The sequence below is a fragment of the Euprymna scolopes genome, chromosome 32 (assembly GCF_053919585.1).
Source record: "Euprymna scolopes isolate OS-2025 chromosome 32, ASM5391958v1, whole genome shotgun sequence".
Classification (NCBI taxonomy): Eukaryota; Metazoa; Mollusca; class Cephalopoda; order Sepiida; family Sepiolidae; genus Euprymna; species Euprymna scolopes.
The window spans coordinates 95,424,039-95,450,548 of record NC_136513.1 but is presented as its reverse complement, the minus strand read 5'-3'; the positions used below and the strand labels follow the sequence as shown (position 1 = coordinate 95,450,548).

The window sequence follows — 26,510 nt, the reverse complement described above, 5'->3', positions numbered from 1 at the left end:
AACAACATGGTAGCCCTTCTGCTTTAGCATCTCAGCCATGTCTAACTTGATAGCACGATCACCCTCTATCTTCTTTTTGTGCTTCAAAAAGATGTTGCAGCACTTTGTATATTTTTTCTCAAAGTAATGCCCCAAATGAGGTTCGTGATACCTGCAAATGTTAGCAACAGTTTCATCAGTGAGTGTGACACCAGCTCTTAATTTGAGCACAGTTCCTACATCATGCTCTAATGCAGTTATTGGTGTTGAAAATGGCTTCAGATTGTGGTGACATGCACTCTTCATTAGTAATCCAAACGAACATCGAGGAGCACTTGTCATGGATGATGTATATCCTCCCTCTCGTTTCCTTGATTCAGAAGACATTCTTAATTTATTGCTCTGGAATAATTATTACAATCTGATAATAAAAATTATAATAATTCACAATGAGCAGAATATGCAATACTCAACTGCAACATTAAGAGATTTACAGACAGTATAATACACAAATAATGTAACAGTAGCACATTCTTGATCAGAAACAAAGGCACTGTAATCAAAGAAATGAAATTTGCAAAAAGTAATATCTATCTTCTTAGTTTCTGACCATTCAAATTTGATAATGAAAAAAGAATTTCTAAAGTGTGAAATTCAACTGTATGTATTTCAAGGTGCTACAGAACTGCAATTCTGGGGTATAAGAAATTCTATTTTAACCATTATTATGCCTTGAGGTAATAATTTAGTAAGAAACCATAAAAAAGTGACAGGAAACAAACTTGGATTATTGACAAACTTAGAAGTTCACACTAAAGAATGCATTATTAGATCAATGCAACAAGTAAATAGCCTGAAAGAGAAGAAAATTAATCATAGCAGCGATGAAATATAACTATGAGACTATCATAACTAGCTAAAGAGACACACCCATTTATCAAAAAGGGTTTCATGTGAAAGTGTTTCTATGCTGAAGATTACCCTTTACAAATATATATCATGTTTTTGAGAGCCACAAATGTTGACTTCCCTGTTTGTCTTTGACAGTATTTAACATCACGCTCAGGTAATAACTCTGAACAAACTGTGTTGAAAATGTATCACCAGAAACAGAACAAAATTGATCAATCAAAAACATAACAGCAAAAAATCATAGCATGAATTCTCTACTTCACAACTAAAGTAATGCCATTTTGAGTGAAACTGATCAAGAAAAAGTATACCGATTTGAATCAACATGAAACAATCAGAAGTCAATGTAGTGTCTTTTGAGTGAAACTGAACAAGAAAAAAAACATTGAAATCAACATTTGAAAAAAGAAGCATAGGACATTATTCAGGTATCATATCATAGAGGAATTTGCTCTGACACTCAAACTTGATTACTCAGGTGGACATGATTCTGAACAGCTTAAATGCATTGATTGAAAGGATTTGCTGATTTAATGGTTTAGAAACCATGATCCAACTGTCCAAAAATTATGAACTGCACGGCACGATTGTATGATGTGTGCCTGAAGGTATAAATAAAAAGCACAATATCTTATTCCCACTGACTTTTTGGTAAACTGAGTCGACTCTACACTACCCCTAGTCACAATTCATGAACACATACAAATTAAAGAATACTGTTATCATGATCAGTACTATTCTACTGCACATTTTCAATTAGATCATAAAAGAGAAAAGGAAAGAGAGGGTCAGCATGATAATGAGCAGAATGTTATGCTTCAAATGAAAATGTGACTTCATTCATATCTGAATGTTACCTTACATCTTTCCTCTAAATTTTAAGCTGTTGCTATCTGCAAATCAAAAGATAATGGCCAAAAGTTGTTTTTTTGAAAAACTCAAATGTCCAAAACTTGTACATAATTAAAATTGCTGTCCAAATGTCCATATGTGTGTCAAAAATCTTTTATTTTCGACTATTTTTTGTCCATTTTGACTGTGAAGTAGGGGTGCATATCCTTTTATATGATGTAATTTGACATTCTATCATGAAAATGGGCTCTAATGGGTCGATCCAAGTCCTTTTTCAGCTCTAGATATTGATGATAGCTTAAGATTAGATTGTTGCCAAATTCACCAAAAAGTCCTTAACTTTTTATAAAAATGCCAATTTTGAGGCTTTAGTGTCTTGAAATGTCAAATATGCCGAAAGGTTTTATTTGAATTTTGTAATTTCCAACCTAAAGTCACTTTAAAAATCCAAAGGAGAAGTCTGGCAAAGCACCACAGTTATGTTTTTTTCTCAACAAAATATCGCCCCAAACAAGCTCTAAAAAAGTGCTGCGGTACCACCTAAAATGGTAAAAATAAGGTACTTCCTCTCATTTGCCATCTTTCTAACCATGATTTCTGGATTCCTTGCCCTCAAAACCTTATCTGTGTGAATATTTAGCTCCAGAGCTTTATTCTTTGCAACAAAAATGCAAATTTTGTAAAACGCTGGGGGTCGAAAATTCTACGTCATGAGATAGCAATTTTTGATTTCCAGGGCGAAACCGACTGTGAAAAAAAATATGTTCCTCAAATCCAACTGGGCTGAAATTGCAGATTTCTCTTAGTTTTAACCCAAAGTTTGTATGGTGTAAATATGAAAAAAATCCAAGAGGAGGTGTGTCGGGGCTGGATGAATTGGGCTGGAATAACCCGTTTGAGTTTTGGTAGGGCGGCTGCATTACTTTCACTAATAACCTTGAAAACAGCATAAATCCATATATCCTCCCCTCGATTATGGATTAAATAGAGTAAATTTGAAACGTTGCAGTTAGTCTGAGAAAAGGAAAACCATAAACTAATCTTTTGCTGCCTAACCTCGCATTGTTTGTTTTTTTTTCTTTCTTGCTGTTTGGCTCTATCAATACCGGTTCCATAGAGGTTTAGTTCAGGATTATACAATCATTGTTTCACTGTATGTTTATTGCACAGGTATCCTTACAGGAGCAATCCCTTGTCTTTCGAGACTGAAAAGAAGCCTTGCATGCACATATCTATATTAATTTTCTATGAAAATAATGCAATTTTCAAGAAGGCAGATTATCTTCTCTATATACATTGCTAGGATTATTTTGACACTAGTTTTTTGTAATTGATAATTGTGTAGTTAATCTTTCTTGAATCCTTAGTACTGCTGCTAGGTTTAAAACATTTTTGTTGTGTGTGATGCATGGTTTTATCCATTCAATAATCACAATTAGAATAGCAATGAAAAAAACTGTAATACATTTGACAAGATTTACTTAACCTTTTCTTGAACATTATTGTATTAAAAAGGATGAAAAATGATGAAAAAAGATGATCAATAACAAGAGTTGACATTTGTCAAATTAAAAAGTCAGTTTTTAACTTTATCCGATGCTTAAAGTAATATGGCAGAGTTGGGTGGGTGAGGAGGTCTGTTAAAATTGTGACTTTTCTTGTGTGCACGCATCCATTATTATTATGCAACAGACAATTATTTCACAAGATAAACTGTCATTGTGGCTTGAGAAATGTCAGAAAATAAAAATCTGTAGCAAAATTATTTTATAACATTAAGAAAATAGTAACTGACTCAAAGGAAATGAGTGTTGTTGGCAAAGATGAAAAGGAAACACTTTGACAGAAAATTCTAAGCAAAAAGCAATCACTCAAGTTCTAATTATGATAACAGCTTATGATTACAGAATTAATGAAAGTAGATAAACTAATTGGGATTCTTTAAGCATTAAAGTTGGATATCAGTCTCGCATATCAATTTGAAGTTATCTCTCATTTCTAGCTGTTCTAGCATTTTAGGATAGTTAATCATTCTTTTTATTTTTATTTTTTTCTTTCCTCCCTGGTGCTACCAGATCAGGCTGTCTGAAGATATCAACTTCCTGACGCATTCATTGTACACTAATATTTTTCTTTTTTTTTAATACCTCTTTGAAAAACTTAAACTGACAACATTTTACTTTTGAAAACAAAAAGAGAGAAATCAGATGAAACATGTATGTGCTTGAAGTTACAGAACCACCAAATTGCTCGTGATACAATAATCAGATAATTGTGGAATGCATGTTATAATGGAATGTGAGAAATACAAAGATATCAGAAACAAATACTTCAAAGTAAAAAGCATCTGGGAATTATTTTATGAGGTAAAAACACACGTAACCATAAAATATCGGAAAGAAAGTCAACTTTTAAAATTATCTTTAAACAACAAATCACTTTTGAAAGCAACTGTAAGATTGAAGACAAACGAGTTTGAAGCAATACAAAATTTGAAAGAATACCATTAAAATAACTAGAAATATGAAGGCAAAAAATTCTGATACTCCTTATAAACTATATTTTTTAAAGATCAAATTGGTTTTAAAAAAGTTTATGGCCTTAGATGACCCATTAGAGGATGATAGACCATTAAGCACAACCAACCTATTTTTTTTCTATACTTTTTCCCCCTTTCATTATCTCCCCTCCTTTTTTTTTTTTTTTTTGACTCTCCCCCTTTTTTACCCCCTACCCCGCTCCTTTTTTTTTTTTTTTTTTTTTCCCCCTCTCTATTTTCTCTTCATGTCAACGTCATCTTTTCTATCTTTGCCTGGATGGCACAGGTGTATCAGTCAGGTTTCCCACAGGCTTGAAAAACCTTAAATTTTGAGGTTACTCTTGAAAAGTCTTTTTTTCTATTATTAACTTGAAAAAAATGCAAAATGTCTTGAAAATCGTATTCTTTATGTCCAGTAAAAATTTGTCAATATATTAATATTAAAATTAAAAAATAATCATACAATATTTTTTAAAAATATTAATTAAAATACTATTAAAACCTTTTTAAATATTAAGAATAAAATTGAGAGGATAACTTTCGAAAATATTGGTGAAAAAATCAACTCCTTCCTGTAGAAAAGTGCCCAGTTGAGGGTGAAGGAATTAATGTTTTTAGCCGAGCTTCAAAACGATACCAACCTTGTGAAAATCTGTTGCCTCTGTCGAAAGTTTTAGGCAGACATACATACATACATACATTTAAACAGACAGGTGTGAGATTTATATAATAGACTAGCGGGGGATATCTGGTGTTTGTAGGTGTGTTTTTTGGGTAAATGAAAAGAAAAATCGTTCGCCGGGTGTTTGTTTAAAAAAAAAAGCCAAAAAAAAAAAAATGAAGTCTTGACGCGCAGTTGGAAAATAATAAAGTGTGAAAAAAAAAAAAATAAATAAAAAAATAATGTGCGACTTGGCAGGTGCCCGTTTTTGACGAGTTAATGACGTCAACTTTGAGTGCGGGACAGTGTTTTATTTACCGCGAGCCTGTCGAGCCTGTTCGCTTCTTTCTTCTTTTTTTTTTTTTTTTTTTTTATGAAAAAGCTTAATGCACATGCGGCGATCGAAAATTGTTGAATATTTATCTTGTGAAAGTCGGGCAAATTAAATAGACAGGCGACCTCGGTTGTTAACTCGTAGATATTATCATTTAGGCATGATATAAAAAGTTTTAAGAAGTTGTGAGGTGAATGATCGGTTCTCGGAAAAAAGCCTTTCTAGGACATACACGAAAACGTGCTCACACACACACACACTCACTCACTCACTCACTCACTCTCACACACACACACATTTTCGCTTTTATATTTATAGATTAGCTAAATCTTTCCAATCTAAATGGAACATTTGAATTTCTTTTTAGTAGTTTTCTGTCCTGAATATAAAGTCATCAGTCTGATTCTACTTGGATGCTGAAAGAAATGATATGATGCCTATGAACAATGAAGCAGGATGCAAAACTTATTGCTTTATCTATCTACAATGTTCATCAACGGAATCGATATTGGCTCTCTCTCCTCTCAATGTTGGCAATAAACTGTCATGCTTGGTTAACCTTCATTCAGGACTTGTTGAATATATTAAAAAAGGCTGACTCAATTGACCCAATACTATCACATGTCATTTGTGATTGGCCTAATATGATCCTAGACCATGAAATCCTCGGTACAATTTTGATCATCTAAACACTATTTTTAGAAAGGCATGACAAAACAATAAAATCAACTGCTAAGTGTAATTTTTACGTTTTTTTTTTTTTAAGCAAAATATGATTGAGATTTTATGGAAAGAAGGGGAGAAAAGAGGTGAAAAATATTTTGTGCATTTACAAAAAATAATACAATTTTAGGAAGGAACAATCATTAACCTGAGGATCATTTTTTTGTTATTTATTTGTACATGAGAAAACCTGAAATTTAACGACATTGGCATAAAGAAAATAAAAATCTATTTGGCCTATCTGCATTCATAAATTGATGCAGCTGTTTAGGGAATATGTTAAAACTATGTATGAATGGAAGGGAAAGAAATTGAATTTTCAAAAAATAGATGTGTAGAAGCAATATGAATAAAAGATTTGTAACCCTCTCCTTTTTATAGCTAAAGTGGATGTGATGTGGTACATGCTCATTCTGTTTTGATGGTGTTTGCAAATTGAGAAATTATATTGGATTCAGTCAATCAAGTAAATTTTATCATAAATAGGTTTCATTAGTGTAGCTTTCAGTGAAATCAAATGTTTGATTAAAATCTAACATGTTGAAGAAAAGGGCCTTTTGGTAATCGTTCATTTAAATAAACTTTTTGTGTTCATTATCTTGGTTATGTTGGAGTTTCACATATGGTAGTAATTGCATATATATATATATATATATATATATATATATAAACACGTCTATGAAATTATATAACCTGTGATTTAAAAAAAAGAAAAAAAAAAAGAAAAAACTTAAAATGTTAATATTTTGCTTTGAAAGAAAGTGATTGCTTTTATATTTTTCTCCTTCTCCTTGATAGAACTTGGCGGCTCTGACTCTGGTAGTGACACAGATCATGTGGCAGGCATGTTTCTTGGTCTAAAAAGTGACAGTGCCGACAGTGCTGAAAATTACGATTCCGACAAGGATCCAGCTTGGACACCATTTGCCGCATCTACTATGGTAAGTTTGAACTATTGACTGTTTTTTCTTTTCTTTTAAGCCCCCACCCCCCACTTTTATCTGATTAGAAAACCAATGACCTTTTTAAATTGTGCATTTTTTTCTTTCGATGAATGATTTCATTTTAACTTATAATAAAACAAATCATCATTAGTGTTTTTTAACACTTTTAGAGAAGGAACTCGTTGCTGGTTTCATTCCACTTTATTTTGTCTCTAGCTAGGCTACAGAAAACACTTTTAACTGTCAAGGTTTTCTCTTTATTGGTTTTTTTTGTCTTACTCTAAGTTTTTCTACTTGCCTTGGGTCTATTGTGTTACTCTGTCGACTTCTTTGTATATCTGAAAAGATGACTTACCCATTTTTTTAAAATCTCTTTTTACACGGTGGTCACCACTTATCAAGGCCCGGATACCACTCAGGGATAAGGTTTATTACAAGTACAGTACGTTAGTGTGGAGATTTATTGACGTGTTTACTTGAGGTGGCGGTTCATTAGGAATTTGTTTACGTTGGACTTGAAGACATCCAGGTTGTAGTCAGGTGGCAAGCAGGCAGACGGAACAGAGTTCCATTTATGTTTAGCCGTTTGTATAGCGGTGCTGTTTGATTCAGGTGTTTCTTTTTCAATATATCCCCCCCCCCCCCGACTTTCTGACTGGTTTTCCAACCCAAAATGTACTGATCAATAATACTGTAACCTTTTTCCCCTCCCATTGCAAAACCCAACCATACTCTGCAAGACAGAACAAAAATGATAAAATCCACTATAAAACAACCAACCCAAAAGCTACAAATTAACAATTGAAAATACAAAGAGCTTGAAGAATAAAAATCTCCTATAAAATAACTGGTTACAACATCGAATACTATTTTCAAAATAACTGGATTCGGCATTTTAAATAACCCAGAAAGGGTTGATATGCCGTAAAACAAAAAACAACCAACCAACCAACCGATCTTTTTCTATCACATAAACTAAAGCATAATGTGTTCCATTTTGCATTGTGCCACTCTTAGCCTTTTCTATTGCTGCATTAAGTGCCAATATTTCGTTTTCACATGAAATGGCAGATATGATGGATTCATTCAACACTTTCCGTTGTATACTCATCGTTGATTACTCTTCATGATGTTGGCGACTTTGGAAAAACCTATCCAAACGCAATTTGACACATCATCAGCATCACTTCTCACCATCTTCCCAAAATAGATGTAGCTGCCAATGTTGCTTGACGTTTTCACCTTTCACTATGATTGGGCCTTTTGTGGCATATTTATTAAACATGACTTTGGTTTTTCTAGTATTATATTTTAAGGCCAACTATATGGCTAACACTGTCAATGTCATTACAAATCCCTTCTAATTTTTTGTGTGAGGATTGTGGTAATTGTATAGTCGGCAAATTCTAGTTTTATATTGGTACATTTTTATTGATTACCAAATCTTCCGGACCAGATGTAAAGAAGTTTAGGTCAACTGCTGTTTTTGTCTGGCACCTCTTTCCATATTGATTTTTTAACTTTCCTGTTGCTCTTTTGTAAAAATCCTGATACATGTTGATTTAAGCATTGTCAACTCTTTGATTTTTCAAATATGTGTCCATAAGAGTGAATTTGATGATGTCAAATGCTTTTTCATAATCAACAAAGACAAAACTAAGTTGTATACTAAGCTCATTTTCTCCTGGCGTTGTCTTATTATTTAAATGTGATCCATGATGCAAAATCTTGGTTGGAAACTAACTTATTCTCTGGATAAATTTCTGTCAAATGTGTTTTGCATTATCTTAATGAGACTTGGAGAATATCTTGTAAACAATAGAAAGTAGGCTTATTGGCCTGTAGTTTTTAATATCCTTCAGTCTCCTTTCTTGTAGAGAATGGTAACTAATGTATTCTTCCAGTTGCCTAACATTTAGCTTTTATAAGGCATTTGTTGTACTTGTTGTATATAAGCTGATGATGATAATTTGTGATTGGTTCACTTCCATCTTAGAGAATGTCATAATGCTATCTTCTGGAGATTTATTTCTCTTTGACTACAAACTGTACTTGGGACATTATTATTGGAGTGGGTTATGTAGCATCTCTTCCACTATCTGTAAAGAGTTGATTTTGGAGGGTTTCTTGGTTTTGTAGAACTCTTCATATTTTCTTATTAATTTTCAATGCGATGTTTTTTCTAAGTAGCCTTAGCACCGTTGTTCTCAAAGCTTTGAAGTGTTCCTCCTCATTGCAATCATCTTTATATCTTCATTTGATGAAAGGTTTTACATTCTTCAGTATATTTAATACCCCCTCTTTTCATCTGCCTCCTCTTTTCTTGTAGTTTTGACTTAATGGCTCGTTTCTTCAAGCAGTGTTCACGACCATTTCTAAGCTTATGGAAATAATAAAATCACATTTTGTCTCAACGTCTTTGCTTGATAGTATTGCTTCAAATCAGTTTCGTTCTTTGTGCTGCTGTTTCGGGAACTCCTAGTCCAGTGTCTGCTGAGCTTCTCTTTAAAGAATAAGTCCATGACTCACGGAAATGGATAAGAGCATCTCCTCTGCTACTTCGTTTTTCAAATCTAAACTAAAGCAGTATTGAACTCTCCAGCTTATCTTCCAATATTAGAGATATATACTGGCAGAATAATCAATTCTCTGAATTGAACCCTATGAAGATTAAAGTTGACATATAATGATACTAAATCTTATGTCTAGAATCCTTATTCCAACTTTGATCAAAATCCATTACATGATTTGGATTCTAGAAAATATCTAAAATTTAAGACCTAAGCTTAAGAGGTCTTAAGAAGAAATTGAAATTAAGAAAATCTTGTTTAATTAGAGATCAAATTTAATGCAAGTCTAAAATATTTGAGTTTTCAAATATGAAGTCGTGCTTATTTTATGCTCTTTGCAAACCCTTTAAAATTTTCCAAAGAAACTGAAATTTTATAAATATTTATAGCTATTGTTATTCACAAAAGTCACAGGTATTTGCATTTTCCTAAAGGGTATTAATCTTTGTTTTACCCCCATTATGTAAAACAAGAATATAACCCACATGATCCTCATACTTAGCTGTGTTCGAACATTCATAATGATTGGTTAATTAATGAGTAAATATTGTACTCACATAGATGTTGATAGCTACGTGTCCTATATCAAGGCTGCATAAAAATCTAAAGGGTTATTCATGCGGCAACTTTTACATTAAAAATAAATTGAAATACAGCAAATTTGTTAAAGGCGTAAGTTTTCTAATTAACAAAAGTAAGTTTATATATATAATCTCTACAAATAAATTTCTATTGTAATTTTTTCATCTCTCCCCATTTCAAATTAACTGCTAAACAATTTAAGGATTGGTGAAATACATTTCAAGGTGCAGAATTTGAACCGGGCATAACGAACTGCCCGCTCGGCTTTGTTCAGAACATGCTCGGCTTTTGCCGAGCATCGCTGATCATCAAAGTGTAACAATGCTACTTAAGAAAAATACTGAAGAAAACATTTAGAAATAATAAAATCACAAAAAAAAATACTCAAGAAAACATTTGGAAATAATAAAATCACAAGAAAAAAATACTGAAGAAAACATTTAGAAATAATAAAATCACAAAAAAAATACTGAAGAACACATTTAGAAATAATAAAATCACAAAAAATACTGAAGAAAACATTTAGAAATAATAAAATCACAAAAAATACTGAAGAAAACATTTAGAAATAATAAAATCACAAAAAAAAATACTGAAGAAAACATTTAGAAATAATAAAATCACAAAAAAAAATACTGAAGAAAACATTTAGAAATAATAAAATCACAAAAAATACTGAAGAAAACATTTAGAAATAATAAAATCACAAAAAAATACTGAAGAAAACATTTAGAAATAATAAAATCACAAAAAAATACTGAAGAAAACATTTAGAAATAATAAAATCACAAAAAATACTGAAGAAAACATTTAGAAATAATAAAATCACAAAAAAATACTGAAGAAAACATTTAGAAATAATAAAATCACAAAAAATACTGAAGAAAACATTTAGAAATAATAAAATCACAAAAAAATACTGAAGAAAACATTTAGAAATAATAAAATCACAAAAAAATACTGAAGAAAACATTTAGAAATAATAAAATCACAAAAAAAAATACTGAAAACATTTAGAAATAATAAAATCACAAAAAAAAATACTGAAGAAAACATTTAGAAATAATAAAATCACAAAAAAAAATATTGAAGAAAACATTTAGAAATAATAAAATCACAAAAAAAAATATTGAAGAAAACATTTAGAAATAATAAAATCACAAAAAAAATATTGAAGAAAACATTTAGAAATAATAAAATCACAAAAAGAATATTGAAGAAAACATTTAGAAATAATAAAATCACAAGAAAAAAATACTGAAGAAAACATTTAGAAATAATAAAATCACAAAAAAAAATATTGAAGAAAACATTTAGAAATAATAAAATCACAAAAAATATTGAAGAAAACATTTAGAAATAATAAAATCACAAAAAAAAATATTGAAGAAAACATTTAGAAATAATAAAATCACAAAAAAATACCGAAGAAAACATTTAGAAATAATAAAATCACAAAAAAATATTGAAGAAAACATTTAGAAATAATAAAATCACAAAAAAAATATTGAAGAAAACATTTAGAAATAATAAAATCACAAAAAAAATACTGAAGAAAACATTTAGAAATAATAAAATCACAAAAAAAATACTGAAGAAAACATTTAGAAATAATAAAATCACAAAAAAAATACTGAAGAAAACATTTAGAAATAATAAAATCACAAAAAAATACTGAAGAAAACATTTAGAAATAATAAAATCACAAAAAAATACTGAAGAAAACATTTAGAAATAATAAAATCACAAAAAAATACTGAAGAAAACATTTAGAAATAATAAAATCACAAAAAATACTGAAGAAAACATTTAGAAATAATAAAATCACAAGAAAAAATACTGAAGAAAACATTTCGAAATAATAAAATCACAAAAAAAATACTGAAGAAAACATTTAGAAATAATAAAATCACAAAAAAAATATTGAAGAAAACATTTAGAAATAATAAAATCACAAAAAAAAATATTGAAGAAAACATTTAGAAATAATAAAATCACAAAAAAAATACTGAAGAAAACATTTAGAAATAATAAAATCACAAAAAAATACTGAAGAAAACATTTAGAAATAATAAAATCACAAAAAAATACTGAAGAAAACATTTAGAAATAATAAAATCACAAAAAATACTGAAGAAAACATTTAGAAATAATAAAATCACAAGAAAAAAATACTGAAGAAAACATTTAGAAATAATAAAATCACAAGAAAAAAATATTGAAGAAAACATTTAGAAATAATAAAATCACAAAAAAAAATATTGAAGAAAACATTTAGAAATAATAAAATCACAAAAACAAATACTGAAGAAAACATTTAGAAATAATAAAATCACAAAAAAAATACTGAAGAAAACATTTAGAAATAATAAAATCACAAACAAATAATGGAGAAAACATTTAGAAATAATAAAATCACAAAAAAAAATACTGAAGAAAACATTTAGAAATAATAAAATCACAAAAAAAAATACTGAAAACATTTAGAAATAATAAAATCACAAAAAAAAAATACTGAAAACATTTAGAAATAATAAAATCACAAAAAAAAAATACTGAAAACATTTAGAAATAATAAAATCACAAAAAAAAATATTGAAGAAAACATTTAGAAATAATAAAATCACAGAAAAAATATTGAAGAAAACATTTAGAAATAATAAAATCACAAAAAAAATATTGAAGAAAACATTTAGAAATAATAAAATCACAAAAAAAATACTGAAGAAAACATTTAGAAATAATAAAATCACAAAAAAATACTGAAGAAAACATTTAGAAATAATAAAATCACAAAAAATACTGAAGAAAACATTTAGAAATAATAAAATCACAAGAAAAAAATATTGAAGAAAACATTTAGAAATAATAAAATCACAAAAAAAATATTGAAGAAAACATTTAGAAATAATAAAATCACAAAAACAAATATTGAAGAAAACATTTAGAAATAATAAAATCACAAAAAAATACTGAAGAAAACATTTAGAAATAATAAAATCACAAAAAAAAATATTGAAGAAAACATTTAGAAATAATAAAATCACAAAATACTGAAGAACACATGTAGAAATAATAAAATCACAAGAAAAAAATACCGAAGAAAACATTTAGAAATAATAAAATCACAAAAAAATAGTGAAGAAAACATTTAGAAATAATAAAATCACAAAAAAAATACTGAAGAAAACATTTAGAAATAATAAAATCACAAAAAAAATACTGAAGAAAACATTTAGAAATAATAAAATCACAAAAAAAATACTGAAGAAAACATTTAGAAATAATAAAATCACAAAAAAAATACTGAAGAAAACATTTAGAAATAATAAAATCACAAAAAAATACTGAAGAAAACATTTAGAAATAATAAAATCACAAAAAAAAATACTGAAGAAAACATTTAGAAATAATAAAATCACAAAAAAAATACCGAAGAAAACATTTAGAAATAATAAAATCACAAAAAAAAAATATTGGAGAAAACATTTAGAAATAGTAAAATCACAAAAAAAAAATACTGGAGAAAACATTTAGAAATAATAAAATCACAAAAAAAATACTGAAGAAAACATTTAGAAATAATAAAATCACAAAAAAAAATACTGAAGAAAACATTTAGAAATAATAAAATCACAAAAAAAAATACTGAAGAAAACATTTAGAAATAATAAAATAAAAAAAAAATACTGAAGAAAACATTTAGAAATAATAAAATCACAAAAAAAATACTGAAGAAAACATTTAGAAATAATAAAATCACAAAAAAAATACTGAAGAAAACATTTAGAAATAATAAAATCACAAACAAATAATGGAGAAAACATTTAGAAATAATAAAATCACAAAAAATACTGAAGAAAACATTTAGAAATAATAAAATCACAAGAAAAAAATATTGAAGAAAACATTTAGAAATAATAAAATCACAAAAAAAATATTGAAGAAAACATTTAGAAATAATAAAATCACAAAAACAAATATTGAAGAAAACATTTAGAAATAATAAAATCACAAAATACTGAAGAACACATGTAGAAATAATAAAATCACAAGAAAAAAATACTGAAGAAAACATTTAGAAATAATAAAATCACAAAAAAATACTGAAGAAAACATGTAGAAATAATAAAATCACAAAAAAATACTGAAGAAAACATTTAGAAATAATAAAATCACAAAAAAATACTGAAGAAAACATTTAGAAATAATAAAATCACAAAAAAATACTGAAGAAAACATTTAGAAATAATAAAATCACAAAAAAATACTGAAGAAAACATTTAGAAATAATAAAATCACAAAAAAAATACTGAAGAAAACATTTAGAAATAATAAAATCACAAAAAAAATACCGAAGAAAACATTTAGAAATAATAAAATCACAAAAAAAAAATATTGGAGAAAACATTTAGAAATAGTAAAATCACAAAAAAAAAATACTGGAGAAAACATTTAGAAATAATAAAATCACAAAAAAATACTGAAGAAAACATTTAGAAATAATAAAATCACAAAAAAAAATACTGAAGAAAACATTTAGAAATAATAAAATCACAAAAAAAAATACTGAAGAAAACATTTAGAAATAATAAAATAAAAAAAAAATACTGAAGAAAACATTTAGAAATAATAAAATCACAAAAAAAATACTGAAGAAAACATTTAGAAATAATAAAATCACAAAAAAAATACTGAAGAAAACATTTAGAAATAATAAAATCACAAACAAATAATGGAGAAAACATTTAGAAATAATAAAATCACAAAAAAAAATACTGAAGAAAACATTTAGAAATAATAAAATCACAAAAAAAAAATACTGAAAACATTTAGAAATAATAAAATCACAAAAAAAAATACTGAAAACATTTAGAAATAATAAAATCACAAAAAAAATACTGAAGAACACATTTAGAAATAATAAAATCACAAAAAAGAAACTACTGAAGAACACATTTAGAAATAATAAAATCACAAAAAAAAATATTGAAGAACACATTTAGAAATAATAAAATCACAAGAAAAATACTGAAGAACACATTTAGAAATAATAAAATCACAAAAAAACTGAAAAAACATTTAGAAATAATAAAATCACAAAAAAAATATTGAAGAACACATTTAGAAATAATAAAATCACAAAAAAACTGAAAAAACATTTAGAAATAATAAAATCACAAAAAAATACTGAAGAAAACATTTAGAAATAATAAAATCACAAAAATACTGAAGAACACATTTAGAAATAATAAAATCACAAAAGAATACTGAAGAAAACATTTAGAAATAATAAAATCACCAAAAAAATATTGAAGAACACATTTAGAAATAATAAAATCACAAAAAAAATATTGAAGAAAACATTTAGAAATAATAAAATCACAAAAAAAAATACTGAAGAACACATTTAGAAATAATAAAATCACAAAAAAAATACTGAAGAAAACATTTGGAAATAATAAAATCACAAAAAAAATATTGAAGAAAACATTTAGAAATAATAAAATCACAAAAAAATACTGAAGAAAACATTTAGAAATAATAAAATCACAAAAAAAATATTGAAGAAAACATTTAGAAATAATAAAATCACAAAAAAAAATACTGAAGAACACATTTAGAAATAATAAAATCACAAAAAAATACTGAAGAAAACATTTGGAAATAATAAAATCACAAAAAAAATATTGAAGAAAACATTTAGAAATAATAAAATCACAAGAAAAAAATACTGAAGAAAACATTTAGAAATAATAAAATCATAAAAAAAATACTGAAGAACACATTTAGAAATAATAAAATCACAAAAAAAAATATTGAAGAACACATTTAGAAATAATAAAATCACAAGAAAAATACTGAAGAACACATTTAGAAATAATAAAATCACAAAAAAACTGAAAAAACATTTAGAAATAATAAAATCACAAAAAAAAAGTACTGAAGAAAACATTTAGAAATAATAAAATCACAAAAAAACTGAAAAAACATTTAGAAATAATAAAATCACAAAAAAAAAATACTGAAGAACACATTTAGAAATAATAAAATCACAAAAAAAATATTGAAGAACACATTTAGAAATAATAAAATCACAAAAAAAATATTGAAGAACACATTTAAAAATAATAAAATCACAAAAAAAATATTGAAGAACACATTTGGAAATAATAAAATATTGAACACATTTGGAAATAGTAAAATCACAAAAAATACTGAAGAAAACATTTAGAAATAATAAAATCACAGGAAAAATACTGAAGAAAACATTTAGAAATAATAAAATCACAAAAAAAAATATTGAAAAACACATTTGGAAATAATAAAATATTGAAGAAAACATTTGGAAATAATAAAATCACAAGAAAAAAATATTGAAGAAAACATTTAGAAATAATAAAATCACAAAAAACTGAAAAAACATTTAGAAATAATAAAATCACAAAAAAATACTGAAGAAAACATTTAGAAATAATAAAATCACAAAAAAAAATACTGAAGAAAACATTTAGAAATAATAAAATCACAAAAAAAAATATTGAAGAAAACATTTAGAAATAATAAAATCACAAAAAAAAATATTGAAGAAAACATTTAGAAATAATAAAATCACAAAAAAAAAATACTGAAGAAAACATTTAGAAATAATAAAATCACAAAAAAATACTGAAGAAAACATTTAGAAATAATAAAATAAAAAAAAATATTGAAGAAAACATTTAGAAATAATAAAATCACAAAAAAATACTGAAGAAAACATTTAGAAATAATAAAATCACAAAAAAATATTGAAGAAAACATTTAGAAATAATAAAATCACAAAAAAATATTGAAGAAAACATTTAGAAATAATAAAACAAAAAAAAAATACTGAAGAAAACATTTAGAAATAATAAAATCACAAGAAAAATACTGAAGAAAACATTTAGAAATAATAAAATAAAAAAAAAATACTGGAGAAAACATTTAGAAATAATAAAATCACAAAAAAGATATTGAAGAAAACATTTGGAAATAATAAAATCACAAGAATTTTGTTTTATTCTTGTAACAATTTTTTTTTTTTTTTTTTCAAAGTTAAGAAAATAATTTTTTGTGTTTTTCATGTTTTAAACTAAGGTTTAAAAATAAAGCACTGTTTATGTGCTTTTAATGTAATATTTATTTTGCAGATTTTTATTTTTGTACCTCCACTCCATGTAGTGTGGGGCTGGGTAACGTTTTTTTTTTTTTTTAAAGACAGCCGGGGATATTCCCTTAGGATTAAATAAACTTTTTTATGGTCGTATTAGATGATGTTAACGTGGGTAGAGAAAAGACGGGAGATGTGGAAGAAACTTCACCAACTTTCTTGTATATGGTTAAAAGATGGAAACAGAGGGATCATTGCTAAATTTTTGTCTTCACATAAACTCGAAAAGATAACTGTCAAGAATCTTCCGGCTGGTCCCGTTGATTTTTACAGTTACATTCATAGGTCCAATTAAAAGCTATCAGAATCACTGCTTACAAATATATAAACATTATACCTAACTTTGTATGCAAACAAAATAACTAGAAAAATTTTTTTTATTCACTACCCAACATTTCAGTATAATTATTAGATTCATTTCATCCTTTTTAAATCTGCATTTTTCTTGATACGATTTTTCATTTGGTTTTCAATAATTTTTATTGCATTCATTTATAATCATTTTTGTATTAATTATTATTATTATTATTTTTTTTTTTTTACTATTATGCATTGAAAGAATCATATTTGGTGAAACGTCCATTTTTACTTGTTGGCACTTGTTGAATGTTTTTTAGAAATTGACTTCCAAACTAATCTTCATTTGCTTTAAACGCATCTTATCAACCATCACGTTTATACCTCATCATATACCTGATAGATTCTTTTATTGGTCAACTATGGTTTAGTCTTGCTAGTTGTTGGTAGAAGTGTCTTGGAATTATTCCATTCACTCTTACTATTGCAATCACATCAGCGCCTGCTCCTCCTTGTGATCCAATGGTATCACCAAGGTAACAAAACTACTGGACAACTTCAATAGCCCTGCCATCCGAATAGACATTCTTTACATTGGAGTTCTTTCCAATTACCAATGTCTTGCACTTGTGGCACAAAAACTGGTTATTTCTCAATCTACCTGTAATTCTACTGCATTTCTTGTATATCCAATGCTTGTAATTACTATAAAAAATTTAAATACCTCCTAAGACTCTTTCCACAAATTAAGCAGAAGAACTTTCCTTTTTGGGGAGTTTTCCAACACTACAGCCACTGATGATCAATTTGATCTTGGTAACCTTCCCCGTCGAAACCTTGCCAAAGCGTTCCTTCAAGATTCCAATTAAGCATTTAGACTTTTCATTGTTTCACATAAAATTAGCATAAAACATCTCTTTGGAATAACATGAAATTCCTTCAACACTTCTCAAACAAAAATGAAAAAAAGATTCAGTACAGATCTCCCAATGGATTTCAACTTTGACATTTAAGCCATCATTAAATGTGCTGTTAAATTATAACTTGAACAACTGTCACCAACCACTTCCCCATAATCTACACAAAGCCCATTAGACTGTCAAAAGCTTTCTCCAAATCCATGAAATCAAAATACAGGCTTTAATTCTTACCAAGATACTTGTATTTGTCTTGGATAAATATAGCATCAATGGCACTTCACCCAGGCATAAAATTGAACTACATTTCGTCTGAGTATCTGAATTATTTACTGCTCATTTATTCTCTCAACAACTTTCAGGATCCGATCCACCAACCTTAAGCCTCTTTACTTGTATTATGAACTCCTCCTAATCCAACAGTTCATGATTTCACTTAGATCTCAGTGTTTCAAAACTGTTTCTTTTAAAATTTGATTTTTCAAATCTAATTATTTCTATGCTTCAAACATCTCTTTTATGCCTGAAAGTTGTGACTAAATTCATTTTTGTTTTTTCAAATATTGCAAGAAATGTTTCAGATACTCTGGCCTGACTGGCACAGATTGCCTAAATGATGGTAGAAATCAAAATGACAAGCATAGATTGCCTAAATGATGGTAGAAATCAAAATGACAAGCATAGATTGCCTAAATGATGGTAGAAATCAAAATGACAAGCATAGATTGCGTAAATGATGGTAGAAATCAAAATGACAAGCATAGATTGCCTAAATGATGGTAGAAATCAAAATGACAAGCACAGATTGCCTAAATGATGGTAGAAATCAAAATGACAAGCACAGATTGCCTAAATGATGGTAGAAATCAAAATGACAAGCATAGATTGCCTAAATGATGGTAGAAATCAAAATGACAAGCATAGATTGCCTAAATGATGGTAGAAATCAAAATGACAAGCATAGATTGCCTAAATGATGGTAGAAATCAAAATGACAAGCACAGATTGCCTAAATGATGGTAGAAATCAAAATGACAAGCACAGATTGCCTAAATGATGGTAGAAATCAAAATGACAAGCACAGATTGCCTAAATGATGGTAGAAATCAAAATGACAAGCACAGATTGCCTAAATGATGGTAGAAACCGAAATGACAAGCACAGATTGCCTAAATGATGGTAGAAACCGAAATGACAAGCATAGATTGCCTAAATGATGGTAGAAATCGAAATGACAAGCATAGATTGCCTAAATGATGGTAGAAATCGAAATGATAAGCATAGATTGCCTAAATGATGGTAGAAATCAAAATGACAAGCATAGATTGCCTAAATGATGGTAGAAATCAAAATGACAAGCATAGATTGCCTAAATGATGGTAGAAATCAAAATGACAAGCATAGATTGCCTAAATGATGGTAGAAATCAAAATGACAAGCATAGATTGCCTAAATGATGGTAGAAATCAAAATGACAAGCATAGATTGCCTGAACAGAGAGACGAGCAGCAGCAACAGCCAATGATTGTACCTGGTTGAGCTTGCATACATATATTGTAAAACTCAGTCTTTCTGATTTTTTTTTCTCCTGTTTATTATAACAAGACCCATCTGTTCATCTTCCAATTGTCCTATTCAACATGGACATTCAAAATACTGAGGTTATATTCTGGGCCAACAATTTCTGACAAAAGTACAAATGTTAATTATTGTCTGGTATTATTGCGATATAATGAAAACATTGTTAAACTTATGTAATAAAAATTGTCGTTGAATCTTTAATTTAAAAAAAAATTTATTGTAGGATAAACGACAAGGTGCATTTAATGAAGCTGAATTTCCAGATGTGAAACGCCGGGTCCGCAGCCGAGGAAGAGCCAGGGGAAGGGTTAGCCGGTAAGGACTGGTTTCATAAATGTATAGAACTTTCAATTTGAGTGTAAATGTTTTTTGTTGGTTTTCAAGTAAATTCAGATAATCATTACAATGTTTAGTGAAAAAAAAATGCTGAAAACAAAGAAATACAAGCATCATTTGGAAATTTCCTTTCTCCATACTGAATGCTTAAAAAATTTCACATTCTGGTCAATATCCTCACTTCCTTTTTTCTTTATTACCTCCGCCAAGATAGTGTTTTTTTTATAGTTTGTTTTTCACTGTTTGTTTGCATCCACATTGCTTGACCAGTTGTCACCAAACTTGGTTAAAATATTGTGTTCTTAGAACTAATTCATTTAAGGATTCCTACGTCATCGTTATATGAAAATGGTAAGTCCTACTATTGAATTTAATCATTGTAGAGACTCTCTACTTGACCCATATTGTAGCCAATGAACTTCCGCATCTTGTATGGCGTTGATGCTGCAAAATTTGGTCATGTTAAAAAATTTCACTGAATTCCAATTTTCCAAATTAAATGTACCTGATGCTCTGGATAACAACCATGCAAAAATTCAAAACGTAACTTTGGGAAACTTGATAAAATATGAACAAGTTGTGTCCACATAAGACTTTAGCTCATCCTTATGTTGTCAGGTGGAGGTTTGCGGTCTTTGAATTTTTTTTTTTTTAGATGGAGAAAGTGCTATAATAAAACAATAGTTTTTATATTTTGAAAGTAATGTTAAGTGAGAATATCAAATAATTGATCAGCAGATTTTAGTTAATTTTTACATTTATTGCTTGCCACAACTGCATCAGTTGATTATGTTCTCTTCTATAGAAGATATTGCTTTGAATATGTCATCAAACTTGCTCCTGCAGAATTTATACGATTCTGAACACTTTTACATTTGTTTGCAAAAAACTGATCTACAAAAAAACATAAAAACAATTATGCAGCTTATAATTAAAATCCAACAGGTAAGAGCTAAAGGGAAATCTCAACATTGTAATAAAACCTGACACTTATTTGACAATTGTTACAATGCTAACAAGTAAAACAATCGACAATTCCTCCAGAAACACGCAATAATCTTCAGCTATAATACAATCTAAGATAGCAACAAATAATTATAAAAAGTTTAAAACAATAGAAAAACTAACCAAACTTTTTTGTTAATTTTATTTATTGCGGACTATTATCCTCATCTGTTCTTGGTTGTTTCACAATGTTTCAGCCAACTATTCCTCTGGTCTTTGTCAGGTGGTAACCGCGGCAGGATAGGAACTCTGAATCTCCTAATTGCATCCAATGCAATTACTGCCTTCCATAGTTGTCATCTTGCCCCGTTTTTGATCAAGTAAGCCTCTGACTGGCTTTGAGTAGGATTGACACCGCTGTCTTCAGACAATTCTCATCTGGAACCATAGAGATTCAACGTCTCTATCTACTGTGCCACGGGCCCTGAAGGGCGATCACGGTTGAATTTTTTGGTCTCATAAATTCGTGTTTATTATCTGATCTTCCATAGTCGGGTCCATACCGAATGGTATATATATTATTTAATTGGAATTCATTATTGAGATGAGTATTATTTATTAATTTATTTATTGCGGACTATTAACCTCATCTTTTCTTAGTTGTTTCAACAACAACTAAGAAAGATTAGGATAATAGTCCGCAATAAACAAAATTAATAAAACTCATCTCAATAATGAATTCCAATTAAATAATACAAAAACCTTTTTGGTATTGAACAATAAGATGCTTATATATCTTTTTCTTAAACTTTATAAATGTATATTTTATACAGATATCATTAGCGAAAAGAATTTTCTTAGGTTGCCAATGGAGTTGGAACTTTTACAATTGACTTGAGTCACGTGTATCTTCTACTGACCATAGTTCTCACTTGCTTGAAAGATGGGAGAGAAGATTCAGAAATCTATTAAAAAAGATTACGAGCCTATTAGATACTTTGATGAGACTTTTCATGTTAGCTGGAAAATTTATTTTTTATACAAAACCAATTGAAATATTGGTTTTCAAAGATTCACATTTCTTTTGCAAAGGTTAATCTCATATCGTTTGGAGTGTAAAATTGTCTGTTGAATTTTTCTCATGAATATTGTGGGAGTTATCTACCCATTTTGAGAAAACTTTTGCATAATCCATGATCTGTCGTTTATTAATTTGATTAAATATTTGATTATTTTTAAGTTACAATAGCAAATTCCTAAATTAAGTTGGCAAACGTGTCCATGCCTTGATTTTCATATGATTGTTTTTATTTTTGCTTTCTTTTCAGACCCCGAGGTCGAGGACGTAAAAATAGCTTTGAAATGTTAGAGCACTTGCCAGTTGAAGATGGGAGACTAGAAGAAAAAGGGCTTGGAGATCCAGATGCGGCAGACCTGGAGGAGGAGGAGCTGGGAGGGGGAGGAGGATCACTAGGAGATGAAGATCCTGCTAATCACTTTCAAGTAAGTTTTTTTTTAAGCAAACCTTTATTTCATTCATGCATGAAAGTGAAAAATGGATCTAACTAATTTTTGTTTTAAATTTCTAATTTTGTTTTTCATAGAGATGGGCATCCCAACAAAGAGATCCCCATAAGATTCTAACATTTTCCTTGAGTGCAATTGTTTATATTTCTTGCATTTGGTTTACCGGGTAAATTCAATAGTTTTTGAGTCGGTTGCTTCTATAATTATTGGAATGATGGAGATTCCAGTTTCTTTTTATATCGTGCATAAAACCTCAGTATTTTGTCATATTCTCCCTCTCAACTCTGTTAAGGCAGGCATTGTTAGGGACACTTCAACTGAGGTTGCTACTTTCTCTTTCTTGCCCCATACTACTTAACAGCTGTTTTCTAAGTGTGTCGTTGTAGGAATTTAATAGTCATAATGGATGGTGTATTTCCACCTGTTCTTTCTGGTACATGCTCCTGCAACTTGCTGCTAAACTGAATTTTAATTATAAGTTTACATTTTGAAAAGGCCACTGTGTATTGGTTAAAAAATTAACATTTTCAATATGGATTATTCTCTTCTTCTCATTTTATATTGAACTCTCTTTTCGGCTTCAACTTTTAAGACTCCATAAGGACTATGTTAATCTCAAATTACTCAGATCTGTGTGTGTGTGTGTGTGTGTGTGTGTGTGTGTGTGTGTGTGTGTGGTACATCAGATTAGTAGAATACATTTTAGAGGAAACCTTAAGTTTATCAAAATAAAAGAGGGAGGACGCTAAGATTTTCCATAAAGCTGTGTCATCTAATCCTCTCTCTCTGTAAGAGAAAACATCAGACTGATATATGAAAAACTAATAAAATCAGATGAGAAATGAACCCAAAACAATTTTCAATTCACTGGGGTGGGGGTGTCTTAACATTATGTGGAATTCGGATCATAGACGATCTTCAACTTATATTTCAGAACACATATTATTAGCAACATACCGAAAAGGGAGGAAGAACACGTATTTGTTGCTTAAAATGAATTTAGCATACACCGTGCAGTTTTGTCCTACTTTTCTATTGGCTTATGAAGATGAATGAATATAAACACTAAATGCTACTAAATCTTGGGTTCTTATGACTAGAATTTATTGATTTTTGCCCCCCCCCCCTTTAAATTTTCCATATTTACAAATACTTTTAAAATATCTCAGACATTTTTTATTTTATTATCTTTTATATTTAATCTTTTCTAAGTTTGAGATTAATTTTTATAGAAAATTTTTTTTCTTTTTTCATTTTTTTTTTTTTTTTATGAATACTTTTAGGAAGGCGAATTTATTATTGAAAAAAAGGATCTAACTAACTGTGAGAAATATCCAGTTTGGAAAATTGAAACTGGCCGTCTTCAAAAGTACGAGATGATCAGTGAAGAGGACAAAATTTACCATCGAGCTGTGCCAACTGTAAGCATTTTTTTTTTTTTTTTTATCTCCAAGTTTTTACTCTCTTTTTTGTGTGTATACAATTTAGAAATGATTGTTCAATCTTGTTGCTTTCAAAAGATTTTAATAATTATCAAAAACTGCTTGTGCTATTTTAAGGAGATTAATTTCATATTCACCTTCAGCAGTGTTAAGATGCTTTTGTTGTAATCGGAGATTAAGAAGAGATTTCTGAAATATTAACTGTTACTCAATTATTAATGCATTTGTCCTCATGGTTTTTGCTAATGAGCCATGAGACTGGAGTTCAATTAGTCAAGTCGACTTTATAAAATGTTACTTGATGCCCCTTTCTAAATATTCAGCATTAGGATCAAGGGTAAGTGGAGTAATCTTACAGAAGGAGTTGCACTCTCTCCTACACTTTGATCTAATCGCTAATGAAAAGGGACTACGGTTGACCATTTTTAATCTTGCAACGTGAAAAGCAGAACAAGAGATACAAAAAATTACAGTGCTCATTACTGACAAAAGCCAGTGGAATTAGTCTAGAAAATATGACAGTTTAAACATGAAAAACACATTAGGAAATGATACATGACGTAGATCTAGTTTTACTTTTTATTTTGAAATTTTTTTCATTTCATAGAGAACAGAACAAACATTTCTTGACATTTCTACTTCAAAAGGTCTTTTTTTCCCTTTACAATGCAAGCTACTTGTAATTTTTGAATGAAATAAAAGTAACATTGTTTCTGTAATGCCAGTTAGAAAAGTAAGCTTTCCTTTTTGTCTTTCCCCGTTTTAAAAATTTGGATTTGTAATTCTTGATGTGTCAATGATGGTCGTATGTTATAATTTAAAGAACCAATCTGTCAGCAAGTTGCATGTTTGTCCATGTTTTTGAAACCTACCTCAAAAGATAAATTGATGCTCTGTCTGGTACGCTTATGTTCGTTCAATGCCTCGTTTTGATTCATACCTTTTTGTCGTGATGTTTTTTTATTATTACCTATGAAAATCTTTTTATTCTCATCTTCATTTGGAAATGCCTCAGAAGTGAAATGTATCATTTATACCCCTCTCCCCCACAATAAAATGCTTCTCTTAGGATTCTGTTTATAAATCATAAAAAAATGGTACGCATAGATTGTCATTTCTTTCACGACGTTTTTCTACATTTTTGCAAATGAAGATTTGTGTGCTGTCACATTTTTTAGAAAAATATACTATTAAAGTAAACTTTCCATATAATCAAAGTCTGAAAAAGCAATAAAACATAATAAGCATATAGCATGACCGATATAAAAAGTTTTAAAATTAAATTAAAAACTAATTACAGATAAGTAACATTTAGAAAAAATGACCTCTAAACCTTCTGCTCCCCCCCCCCCTCCTCAACCCTATGCCATACTTTGACACAACTATTAGCAGATCTGTGCATTTTTTCTTTTTCCCATTTAATACTGTTTGCTTTAGATTTCCTCAGAAATACTACACTAATCTTTACTGGAAGATAAAATTAAAAATGTTAGCTTTTTGTGCTTTTTCTTTGTCTTAATCTGTACATCTTGCGATATTAAATGTAAATCTAGTTTGTTTCAAATCATTCTACTTATATCATAATAATACTGTTATACACACTTGTCGTTTCTGCTCTCAATCAAATTACACACTTGACTAACAGAGAATCATTGGCTATCACTTGCTCTGCTCCATCCAATGAGGGTTTGAAGCAAGCATCTACTTTATACGTCCTCCTGTTGTAAAGTCTGGTTGGTGAAAGAAATCACTCATCTTTGCAGAGGAGATGATACTTAATCTTCTCTTCCATTGAGGTCATACTTTTAACTTTACAGCCATCAATCATTCGGCCATTCAATTTGTGTCTCATTCTAAGGGCAGTTTCAACTATTATTCTCTTCCATCCTCAAATCCATGATCTTTACCCCCCCCCCCTCTTTTGTAGAGAAGGGGAGTGCATTTGTCAAATATTTTTCTTTTCCACTCTTAATAATTTTCTTACAGTTGGGAAATGATTATTCATCCCTCCACCCTTTGTTTATTTTTATTATTTTTTTGTTTTGTTCATTCTTAATATTGTCTAAAGAGAGGTGTGGACCGGGGCTGGTATGATCTTGTTTCCAGTTGAGCAAGGATTTGTGTTTACTTGTTCATTGTGGATTTATTTACAAGGAGAGAAAACCATTTTTTAT

General features: G+C 28.6%; 1 protein-coding gene across 4 annotated transcripts in view; it reads left to right on the top strand.

Annotated features, from left to right (window-relative positions):
• Positions 1 to 26,510, top strand: part of LOC145256510 (uncharacterized) — a 223,732-nt gene that overhangs the window by 124,495 nt on the left and 72,727 nt on the right. For all 4 annotated transcript variants that reach the window (XM_080115484.1, XM_080115482.1, XM_080115485.1 and 1 more), the window contains 4 exons: positions 6,799 to 6,941; positions 20,310 to 20,401; positions 22,696 to 22,870; positions 24,178 to 24,315. In XM_080115484.1, the coding sequence (XP_079971610.1) occupies positions 6,799 to 6,941; positions 20,310 to 20,401; positions 22,696 to 22,870; positions 24,178 to 24,315 (548 nt within the window). The remainder of the gene's footprint in view (positions 1 to 6,798; positions 6,942 to 20,309; positions 20,402 to 22,695; positions 22,871 to 24,177; positions 24,316 to 26,510) is intronic.